The 12,765-nt window shown below is 34.2% G+C and overlaps 1 protein-coding gene across 1 annotated transcript in view; it reads left to right on the forward strand.

Moving 5' to 3' along the window:
* Positions 1-12,533, forward strand: part of Thsd7b (thrombospondin type 1 domain containing 7B) — an 823,364-nt gene extending 810,831 nt beyond the window's left edge. The window contains exons 26-28 of the mRNA XM_063259013.1: positions 1,790-1,982; positions 5,681-5,768; positions 12,433-12,533. Coding sequence (XP_063115083.1) covers positions 1,790-1,982; positions 5,681-5,768; positions 12,433-12,514 — 363 coding nt within the window. The 3' untranslated portion in view covers positions 12,515-12,533. The remainder of the gene's footprint in view (positions 1-1,789; positions 1,983-5,680; positions 5,769-12,432) is intronic.
* The last annotated feature ends 232 nt before the right edge of the window (positions 12,534-12,765 follow it).

A 12,765-nucleotide genomic window follows, 5' to 3' on the forward strand; every position in this document is an offset into this window, starting at 1 on the left:
ATGGACAGTTAAAGGGGGGTGGATAGGTATTGTTTTGGTCATGGGCTGAGAGCTCTGGATGGCTCTTGTACTTTCTTTATAATGTGTCTTTCTGTGGAGGAGGTTGGCAGCAGGGCTGTCCATTACAGGGGGTATTCCTTGTTCTTGTGGTTAGACTCTTATAATGTGGCAATGATCCTTTTGCCCCTGTGCTTGGGCTTTTACAATGGTGATGGGGGGTGGTCACTGCTGGCCAGATCTATCCCAAGGTCCACAGCTCCTCTGATGATGAGGACAGACGAGTTCATATCAGGAAAGTAGCTGAACAAACTCCTCCAAGAAGACCAAAGGCAATAGGAGAACCTGAAACAACAAACAACAATCTCTTGTTCTCCATCCAGTTCTCTTTTTATGTTGGCAAAAAACCTCAAGTGGACCTTCCTCATCCAACACTAAGCTAATTCAGTTCAGCTGGTTGTTAGAAGTTGACTACCAATTATCAATCTACCAAACTTTCTTTAATAAAATATAAACTACTCTTTTCCTTGAATCCTTCATACATGTGACATAGTGATTATAATTTCTCTCTCAAGCTAATAAGAGTGATACATCGTGAAAAGTTGGTTTTAAAAGTAACCATATACCACTTTTCTTAACTAGTCCTCTCTGTTGATCTTTGTGATATCTTAAATTAAAAGTAACTGAAAATATCATGTTGTCATTGTAATATGACTATAGCCTGAATTGAACTATGGGAAGTTAATTATTACATTTGTTTTTCTGACCTTTTTATTTTGTAAAAGATCAAGGTGTCTTATTTACTTTTTTCTGAAAATCATGTGTTTAGTGAACAACTGACTAGATAAAGATGACTGAGCAGGACTAGCATGAGTGGCTAAGGAAGGCAGGATGGTGTGCAGATGATGCTAAGCAGTTTTCTGTAAGGGACCTCAGTAACAACAAATTCCTATCCTTTAGAAATCCTTTAGGATCTTTTCTATTCTTCTTTATTGTCTGTTTATTGCCTTTTCTATTCATCTCTATCATTTGTTCTTTATAGTCTAGAGGAAACACAATTGTATTTAGATTTCCTTCCAAAGGTACATAAGAAGCCAGCCCTATGACACTTCATAAAAGCTTCTCAAAAAGATACATTATACACAAACATGACTAGGAATTTCACAGATGAATGTAAAGGACATATTGCCACAACTGCAACTAGGAATGTGACATGGTGTGACCCATGGTTACTATATGAAAGAATAGTTTAGCTAAATATGTGACAATTTTTTTTCTTGAATGTTTTCCTTTGGTCAATTTCTTTTTCTCCATTTGGGTTGATTTCCCATCAGACTAGTGGTCAGTGGTAGAAGGTGATAGAGAAATTGACTGGTAGTTGGTGGTAAACGTTTATGGAGGCTGGTTGTGATGACAGACCTAATATAGCATCTAATTCAAAGTAAGTATGCTTTTCAAATAGGAAGACAAAATTGGAACCAATGGTCAAATATCTTAACTATTTGGGAGAAAATTGAAGATAACTTTATTAATTACCATAAATAGGTCTTAGAAAAAAATAGTCATAGTCATAGTGTATTCTATTCCCATAGAACTGACTTCACATTTGGAAGTTTGTATATGCTAACCTTGGAGGTCAGAAAGATGAACTGTATATTTCATTTTCATCTTGTTCATAGATCAGTTCATAAATCTTAAATTACTGTGGCATATTGTACAAATATTAAATGATTCAAGCACGTAAGTTGTTCTTTCTACATCTGTTCACTTCCTGTTCTTTCTTATGCTGCAGGGTGGAATCTGTGGTTGTGAGAAGGGCTATACAGAGATAATGAGATCAAACGGCTTCCTAGATTACTGCATGAAAGTACCAGGCTCAGAGGATAAAAAAGCCGATGTGAAAAACCTTTCTGGGAAAAACAGGCCTGTGAACTCAAAAATACATGATATTTTTAAAGGATGGTCTCTTCAACTACTTGATCCAGGTGTGTTTCATTATGAATAAGACGTGAATTTTCTCAGAAGCTGTTCGTATTTTGATCATTGCTCATTTTGGCAACAAAGGACAAAACAAAAAAGAGAAGAAAGAAGCAATATAATATAGATTAAAAAATTTTAAAGTGATTTTATAATGCATATTCCTTTTTAAATGTAAAACATTTTCATGAATTGTTGAATATTTTTCTGTCAATCATAGTTTGAAAGGCAGTGAGTTAAGTAACAAAATAGGATCCTTTGGAAATATCCCTTAATTGTAATTACTGTCTTTCTTTTTATAACTGGATTTGTATGACTGAAATTAAAGCAAAAAATGAAATAGAAACTCAAAATCTGGCAGGAAATATGTGGAGACCTTATCAGGTCTAGGAAGTACTAGGAAAATTATAAAGTACACCAATTACAATGTCAGATGTACTCTACTAGCACCCCTGGCTTAAACATACCCGTTTGATGATGAAGTATAATTTCTTACCTTCTCTGGACCTCAGTTTTCTGATCTATATAATATATCTAGTGGTACCTACCCCGCCCAGTTACTGTGCACTATGTGCCCTATGGTTATGTGCTGACTGGTTTTGTTGCATAGGTAATCTCGTTGCATTCTTGCAACTTAATGAAATATTATCAGCCTCATTTGAGCAATTAGGAAACTGAAACTGACAGTGCAAAACAATTTTCACCAAAATCATACAACCAAGTCTCAATAAAGGTTTTAAGACGGTAGACTTTTAAGGCCCTTACATACCACTTTGCAAAGTTGCAGAAGGAAAAACTGGGAGGCTGTGCCTATAATGCATATCTGTTCCATGATGCATAGTGTTATAAACAACTGAGCCCTGTGATATTACTGATAGGGCTTGGGAAGCAAGAGACAAACAAAGCTCGGCAACTATACCCTTAGAACTTTCCTACCAGATCCGTACAGAAGTGTCCATTTCAGAAGTATTTTAATGGCATGTATTTGAAAGAAGCAAATGCCAGAATCTAGGTGCAAAGAACTCTAGATCTAGCTAGAGAAATAAGATTTGCATTGATCACCTAAGTTTGAAGAAGGAGCACCACACCTTATTTAATTTTTGATTCCCTTATATGTCGTGGAATGCCAAGGGTGTTTAAAAACACCTCATTAGTTTTAATTAAAATAGAAATAGATTTAAATTTGATGAGAAATTATGTGAAATGTAGACAGATTCACCTATTGTATGTAGAACCTATTTTAGGAAAATAATTAAACTGAAATCCTGGTGAAGTAAGTCTTCAGATCCACAATTGAAGTCTTCAGCCTTTAATTCATGGATAGACTTTGGGAATCTAATTAAAGCATAAATAATATCATACGTGTGTATATATATATATATAGATAGATAGATAGATAGACAGATACATACATACATACATACATACATACATACATACATACAAATGTATATATGTATATAGACCTATAAATCTATTAACCTGGAACTCTAATTTTTATTAGATTTCTGCAGTGAGGGGATAAATTGGAGTAATCTCTCAATGACTTTTAGGATATTTGAGCATATTTATCATATGTTTTGATGTAAAATTTTTTCTATGAATTCATTCTATACATATGCACATATGTTCTAAAAGAAGTATGTTAATGACATTGATAGCATGGTTGTTATAGAAAATAACTTAAATGATCATAAATGTAATTAAGTAAGAACAAATATATGGTACAATTGTGCCATATATCTCATACAGGTACTAAAATGAAGTAGAACTTTTTATGAACTAGCATGGAAAATTCATCTACCCTGTACTGATTAGTGAAAGAAAAATCACAAATCAAAATGAATGATGAGCACAATTTGTGGTTTTTAAGATTGGGATGTATCTGTAAGTGTATGTGAGTGTTTTGTGCACACTTGGTTTCACATGGAGATCAAACTAGAAAGATTGATAAAGAACCACGAAAGGTGACAGAGGAACTGAGACAGTGTAACGGAAAGATATATTTCACTACATTTCTTTTATTGTTTGAAGTTTTAGCCTATTATTCTATCTTAAGTTAATTAACTAATTCAATTTTTGAAAATAACATGGCATACGGGTCCTGAATCTCAGCATTCATCTTTATTGGCTGTTTAAAAGCACTAGATCATCTCAGCACATCAGCTCATGAGATTTTGTGGGGTCAGAGTAACAGTCTCACTCAGGGAAAACTGTATTAATTCAAGTAACTAGTTATTGTTACCATGAGTGGATCAAAGAGATCAAAATTGAGGCTTTGTTAAAACTTTTATGACCAAAGAAGTGTATTATTACTACAATGAGCTCATTCTAAAATGGAATTGAGGCTTTAAAGTTTCTTCTAAGTAAAAACTATAATAGGTAGTTACAATATAATTGAAAGTAATTTTTATTTTATTGAAAACAAGTATTGTTTGCAGCAAATTTTGGTTGTTTTTCAATGCATGGAATTTTTTAGAGTAAGGTGCTGATATGTATATTTTGGACCTGAATTAATTACATTCATGCATTGAAATGAATTTCTGGATATATTTCTTTATTGAAGGAATGTCATTCCTTTGAGATGCTAATAATTGCCTTTGTTAGTACAAGTATAAGTTTGGTTTAGCTGCATGATCAAAATAAAGACAAAACACTGAATTTCTAGAAACAGTTTTGTTTTTCTCATATGTGAAAAAACCATATGCTTAGTGAAGTTATATTTTAGATAGAAAAGAAATTACATAATGAACCAGAATAATTGGTTTATCTGTTTTACCTACTTTTAGTGGATGGTAAATACATATTAACGTGTTGATTTACATGTGGACATAATTTTTTAGTAATTTAGAGATAGGTTTAGCTTCTTTGGTCATGTAGCTTTTGTTTATCTAACTTCAGAAAAGAGAGTTATTAAAAATGATCATACTGTGTTTCTTTGATTGCAAGATTAAATGACATTTATAAAAAAAATTGGTTGTTTTTCTAATGTTCTTGGAATATTTTCCAAATTTTTTATTACATGTGTAAGACTATAAGCACCTTAGATAAATTAAAAATAGGCTGGTAGTTGATTTTATTTAATGAAGTCGAGATGGAAAAGATTTTTTATTAAGTTTATTGGTAACTTAGATAATGTAATTACATTCATCATAAGGAGTTTGTAACTGTATATGATATATCTAGATCCATAATATAGTTTACATTTTTGTTGTTGTTTTACATTTGCTGGAGATCACCCTTTATGCTTATGAATATGCCAGCCTAAGAATGCAGGTGGAAAATAAAACCGTTATTAAAATAAGTGCTTTAGTGCCATGCAGTTACAACTTAATATCTTATTGGTAATTTGCTAAAGATTAATGCACACTTTATTTCTATAAAAGTTCATGAAAAGTAGTACAATGTAATAATAATGTAGAGTTTGTTTTTTAGAAACAATGTTTCTAATAGAGAAACTACATCCCCATGATATTCATGAGATGCTTGTTGATTCCTGATCGTATCTGGCAACCTACAGAATGCCAGAACACTGCTGACTGCCACAGCTGAGTGCTCGGTTAGCCAAGGGAGGGTTGTTCATTTCAAGTCTAGAGCTGATAATCAGCTTAGCTTTATCAGGCATTTTGTTACTCTTTCTCTTTCTCTCTCAGATGTTACAGACTTTTTTATCCTAAGCATGTTATGTTATCTCTATCTTAAACAGATGGCCGAGTAAAAATTTGGGTTTATGGCGTTTCAGGTGGCGGTTTTCTTATCATGATTTTCCTAGTATTTACTTCCTATCTTATTTGGTAAGTACGAACTGTTAAAAGTTTATACCTTTTTTAATATGTGACCTTAGAAAACATATTTCATAGTTACTATTATAAAAAGATCCTTGAGACCATAAATAGCATTTAGCAGCAGAAAGATTAATTCATTGAAATAGAGAATTATTTTCCTTATTGTTCATATTTGAAATAGAATCCTTTTACTTAGTTTTTAAGTGATGAGAGGGTAAGTCAACCCATTAGGACTTTCCCATTTTTGTTTAATTCTTAAGTTTCAACTCAATGCACATTAACACCTGCTGAGACTGATGCTCGAGTCCCGTGTTCATATATTGCCATCTATTTTTGAGTGTGGCCAGATGATCTGGAAGTGTTAAAACTTCCAGAATAATTTTAACATGCGTGCAAAGCTGAGCACACTAGGTGAAACTTGTTCTTAAATTTTGTTTCTAATCTGTTCTATTTTGTCTACTTAGGCTAAGTTAACCAGTTAATTTAAGCTATGTGCGTGCTTGCTTCCTTCCTTGATAGGGACACTGGGGTTTGAAACCAGGGTCCTCTTACTGAGCTACAGCCCAGGCCAATTTTTTTTACTTTTATTTTGAAGCAGAGTCTCACTGAGTCTCTGTATGGCTGCCAGGCTGGGCTCAAATGTGAGACCTTCTTTGCGAAGCTTCCTGTGTGTTGTGAATGTAGTAGTCAGTGTAGCCGCCTTACAGAGTGCTGTGATTGTAGCCTGTGTCACAAGGCCATGCTCTGTTTGTGAACTTTAAATATTAGAACCAGGTCTTTAGCAACACTGCTTGACCAGCTATGGTTGAAAATTAAATCAAGTCTCAATTCCAGGAACCCTATTTTCTAAGTGATTAGTTCCTAAAATTTGTTATTATTCATAACATATCAAGAAATGATAGTTTATTATATTAATATTTTAGTTAATAAGCAGTTTTTGAAATCAGGCAGAAGTAAATATATTTGCATTTTTGCAGTATGTTAAGAATATTTTATTAATATCAATCATTTATTGCAAAGTACAATTTTTAAGGACCATTTTCATGAGGTCAAAGTATTATTTTGCTGTTCCTTTTCCTATTCAATATATTTATATTCATCACCTATTTCATATGCAAGAAATTTCATAGGTCTAATTTTATCTTTTTTGATTTTCCTCATTTTCTCCAATATTTTATCCTTAATTAATCTTTCAACAACAAGTACAGTACTTAGTAAGATCATTTTGTGTATAACTTTAGGCCCTGAAGATAATTTTAGTTCCATCACTGAATTACTGTAACAAATAACATCTAGAAAAAATTTAAAATGTAAAATGTAAGTGGAATTTCCTATTTATTTTTTAATGACAATGTATTTTTCAAATTACACAAGTAATTATGCACATTGTTTCTCATTTCTATTTTTCATACCTAGTGCCTGTCCTTAGTAGTCTCTCTTTGGGAACTATGTACTAGCCCCACTATTTGTATTTATGTTTCCTCTCATCTTCAGTCCATATACAGATCAGTTTTTCTAAAACTTTGGTCCAGGTAATTACCTCTTCTTTTGGTCATCTTGTCCTACTGACAGCATCATCAAAGTCAAGTTCTGTCCTTCTAACCAAGTGATTGAGGTTTTCATAACTAGATCTCAAATAAGGCTTCCCTTCCATCTTTCACTAATTCCATATCCCTTGCATGATGTATGCTATGTAGGCCCACATATATTTGTCTTCATTTTCTCATTAAGGAAAACTAAAACCTAAAAAGAAAATATTTACTTAACATACTTTTATTTAAATGAAGTAAAATATTTTCTACTGTAGTATTTAATCAATATGCTTAATTATGTAGCTCCAACAATAATCCTATATCTTATAGTAGTATTTAATTCTGATTCAATTCTAACGAAATTTCTCTAATTTTAGATTACTACATTCATATCTATCTTTCAAATCAACCATGTTGACTTTCTTCTTGACTCTCTACCTACAATCAAGTTTAGCTTTTCATGTTTACTGTACTCATTTCTCTTCAGGTTCTTTGAGATACAGCACTTCTTTGAATCTAGCTGTACTGCTGTTTCAAAGGCTTAATCCTAAAACCCATGTGCTATTAATACATCCTAGGAAACATTTGTCCTCTGTGTATATTTATGATCACCACCTTTTTAAAAAAAGTGTCTCATGTAGCAAAAATGGCCCCTTATAAAGATTTTTTTGGAGATTAAACATAAGAGCTTTTTTTTAAGGACAATTTTTTTAATGGAATAGCCTTACATTAGGACACTTAGCAGACTTCTCTCCCATTTTCCTATTACCTTACTGCTCTCATGGTTTGGTCTTTATGGCCCACTCGTCTGCAAAGAGCTTTCCATTATTAGCTGTTGGCCTTCAATCAGTTCCTCTGGTAAAACTGAAAAGTTATACTTTTCCTTATCAAAAATCTGGAATGACTTTTCCATGTCTCTTCCCCTGTGGCATTTACTTCCTAATATTGTAGTTATTTATATAAATGTCTTACAAATCTACTGAATTTCAAGGACTTGGTGGGTTGGGCAGGGGTCTATAGTAACTGATCTGTTGATTTTTCATGTACAAATTTAAAAAAAATATCTACTTGAACACATGAATAGATGAATAAATGAGTATGTCAGTGAAAAGTAATATATTTTCCATGATGTTTACTAAAAGGCCAAGAAAAAAATCAAATATTTATATGGCAATATATGGCCTAACTCAATCTTCATAATGACCTCAGGACGTATTGCTATTACCATCCCCATTTTAAAGAGCAAGTATGTAGTATTCCTTTGCTAACTGCCATCATAAATTCAACTATAGATTTGCCCAGTCTCAAAGTGGCGATGTTTTCTATTGGTGTTTTAGTCTCTGTGGTTCTTTTCCCTTGAGTAATACTTAAGCTCTTCACATGCAGTGCACTGTCTATAACTTTCACCGTTCTCATAGGTTCCTTATGTCCCAGGTAAAGTAAGGTATAGGTCAGGAAACACCGTCTTGCTACATATAAGCTCTCTAAAAAATACAGTCAGATGCATTTATGATACTTAATTCTATTAAATAGGCACAAGAAAGTTAGAGATTACAGATTTGGAGGCTTTATATTTTCCACCAATATAAAAGTCTTAGCAATGTACAAATTGTATGATATTCCATGTCTTAGTTATATAATTTAGAAGAGAGAAATTTATAATAAAAAATGGAAATGCTTTGGAGAAAATATAGAAAAAAATCTTAAAGATGTTTCTTTCTGATAAGACTCTTGGAACATCTGCCATTAATTTTGAGAGTTCTGGAAATACTACTGATGCCCGAGCTCCTCTGGGAACAAATATCATTTTAACAATAACCTTTGAACCAACTGGAAACAAATATCAATGTAGTAAATTAGCAAGAATGACCACTAAATGAACTCATAGTTAATCTGAACCTAGAAGTTACTCTGGATAACTACATTCCTTCTGCCTTGACCAACACAACTTGGTAACAGATTTTTTTCCTTCCAAGTTTAAGAGTGGTAGACCTATTCTAGAGAAGCTCACCTCTCAGAATAGCTGCTAAACAAAGGAGTTCATATTTTCATGAAACTACTTAATCTCTAGTGGTGAATAGATGAGTCTTCAATTCAAGAGTGTCTGTCAGTCTGAAAGGAGCTCACTTTTCTGGCTTAATGTGTTTTTCTCCTTTGCTAAAATGCAAATGACACTGTAGAAGAGGTCACTTTAAAACGTGTCAGTTAGTGGTCTCTCACTGCGTGGATGACAGAATGATCTTATTCTTTGTGTTAACTGGAAAAGCAATGCTGGTTGTCAAGGCTGCTCTGTTAAGCAGAGGAATGAGCTGCATGTCCACTTAACAGGAGGGAAAAGTGTGAAGGATGAGAAAGTCCAACCTGGACTCAGGAGTCTAGTAGTGATGGTGACCTATGTACCAGGCATTTTTGGATCCTTATTTAGTGTGAGGGAGGGAAGTGGTCACACCTTTCTTGTAATAAGTGTCGGGGGACCAAAAAATGACGAAGACATAGATTCCTTAGAAGTATCTTAACTGGCCAAGAAGCTTGGTAAGCCAACAACTGCCCTGCAAAGAGTTACTATATTTAGCAGTGCACAGGGTAACATTTGAGAGGATGTTGATTTCCTGTAAATGCCATGAAAGTTCATATTAGTATCTTTCAATTGGAATATTATATAATATGAAAAAAAATTTGTAATGAGTAAGGTCCTAATCACAATGATCACAGCATACAATGCTGTGGCATATATGGCACAAAATTCTCAGGGACTCTCATGGGCACAAAATTCTCAGGGACTCTCTTCTCTACAGAGCTATACAATGTTCTAATTTTCCATATGAAAACTCATATAAAACTTACATATATTGTGTGGGTACCATGGTACATATGTGATGACTAAAATTTTCCAGACGCAGCTCAAAGAGCCTGGCCAAGTTTATAATTCTCAGGCAGTAGGATATTATTATTTCTATATAATTTGAGCCATCTTTACATTTTTCTTTTCAACTTGGGACTCATTTCCTCATCTCTCCTTATGTAGTAAACTTTAGCAAATGCCACTTCAGGGTGGATTGCCAAAAATTGTTTGGAAACACCTCCGTCCTCAAAACAAAAGCAAATAGAGACAAGAAAGGTGGACCAGTATTGCATTTGAGATGATGTTCCTTTTTTCTTTTTGCCATTGAGACATCACACAATGTACCATGTTACCCAAACAAGCTCTTATGTCCAACTTGTCCCAAGTTTGTGTGTGATTTCTTAATACCTTTAAATGCTGTGTATTACTGGGCTCAGAAGCCTGGTTTATTCTCCAAGCGAAAGACTGGGGCAATCATATAATTAGGACCACTGGAATATACTTACGTATTAAAGTGGATAAAATTGAGAGTTGGCCAGGTAATTGTGCAGTACTCCCATGAGAACTAAAGAGGTTCTATGAACACAATGTAAGAGCTGAGGCTTCTCTGCAGAGGTTCTAACTTATATGGATGCTTTACTTCAGCTTCTTTGACTGGAAACCCTCTCCAGACCTAGCACCCATCCAGAGCAAAGATGACACTAACGGGGGTCTGTGCTTCCTTACAATGTTTTTTTTAAGACATTTTATCTCTTTAGCTTCTATGATTTGCTTCCAATATCAACCCCCAAATTAATTTCACTGCTGAATTGAGAACATCAGTGTTTTAAAACTAGGTGATTTTCCCTATAACCATCTTAATTTTATCAAATATTTTTATGGTAAAATTCACTATTTTAGCCATTAAGTGAAAGAAGCTACACTCAAAGAGTCACATATAGTATGATTCCATTTATATGAGATCTCCGGAATAGACAAATCTATCGAGGCAGAAAACTGATTTGTGGTTGCCAGGGAATGTGGGGAGGGATAAATGGGAAGAGACTGCTCAGTGAGAATAGAATTGCCTTTTGGAGTGATGAAAATGTTCTGGCAATAGATAGCAGTGATAGAAGACAACACTATGACTATAATAAATTTCACTGAATGTTATACATCAAAATGTTTGTTTTTAACTTAAGGGCAATCCAAATATAAAAATTAGTTCATATAAAGTGACCAAAATAAAACCATTTCTTACAAGTGACAAGAAAATAACATGCACATAGAAAGAGTGCGAAGTGGTTAAAAGCTAAGGTCTCTGTGTTAGTTACAGGCTCTATCATTACCTCTCAAAGGCCTGAGGGAGAATAACTACTCTAGAGCTCTGTAAAGTAGCAAAAATACCATCCTCTCAAAGTTGTTCAGGGGTTTATTGAGAGGTTAAATATAAAATACTTAGCACAGAGGTTGGTACAGTACTTAGGATGCATCCAATAAATAATAGATGCCGCTGCAGAATATATAACACAGAAATCTAAAGTCCAGGAAAGAGGTAACTCCCTACTGAGGGCAAGTCAGCAAGGCAAAGTCACTGGGCAGGAAAAGGAAACTGTGTGGGGTACAGTGAGGGGCATGGTAGAGTTCCAGCTATTAGTATTCATAAATATAAATAGAGATTCACCCATACTAAGAAACAAGAAGTGTAATATAGGGCACATCCCTGTTGAATTGGAGATGTCATTCAGCATCAGCTTTTCTCTATGAGAAGAAACAACATCCCTCCCTGACCTGGCAAAGTTGCTGACTGCAGGTAAAGCAGAAGTCAGATGAGAATGACTCTGTACAGAGTAGAACCAGTGAGATTGTCCTGACAGCCCATCGTGACTTGCAGCTAAATTTCAAGCTAGAGCAGAAGGGTGTTCACTTAGAAACAAGACCAGAATAAGGCACAGGAGTCTGCCTGCTCCAGATGCTTCTCATGTTAAACATCTGTGGTGTGGAGATCACAATATTTAGGAATTATTGAGCGGCATATCCACCATGTTGTTGTTTGTTAACAAGAGCTGGAAAAGAAAAACAGCTTCTCTACCAAGATGCTTCATTCTAATAAAACAGTTTGAACACTTTAAATTATTTTATTTCATTTTTATTTCCTTCTTGATAAGCAACACATGACCGTATTTCAAAAAGAAAGCCACATGGCCAGAGATATGCATTATTTGTTATTTTACCACTTGAATTTCTGCATGTAAAAATTCTCTTTGGCAGATGAAACAGCTGTATGAACTTTATCTGAGGAATTCTTTTCCTTTTGCAGCAAGAAGCCAAAACCACATCAAAGCACACCTCCCCATCAGAAGCCTCTAACCTTAGCCTACGATGGAGACTTAGACATGTAACCTGAAGAAGAAATCCAAATGTAGACATCAACTGCCTTAACCACTTTCTCTTTTGTAGCTCTCAGACTTCTCAGTTTTTTGAGGAATCTCATGGTGTGATGTATTGGGCACAATACAGATATTGCAAAAGTAATATTGCCTCAACTTCATTTGACATGGAGTCAAACATTATTAGGTCTGCCATTTGTTTTCAAGTTCTTGTGGGTATGAATGTTTTACTTTTTTTTGGTTTTTCCAAGAGACCTGAAAAC

This window comes from Cavia porcellus, unplaced genomic scaffold (genome assembly GCF_034190915.1).
Source record: "Cavia porcellus strain 051 isolate PalLab524CR breed Dunkin Hartley unplaced genomic scaffold, mCavPor4.1 scaffold_12, whole genome shotgun sequence".
Classification (NCBI taxonomy): domain Eukaryota; kingdom Metazoa; phylum Chordata; class Mammalia; order Rodentia; family Caviidae; genus Cavia; species Cavia porcellus.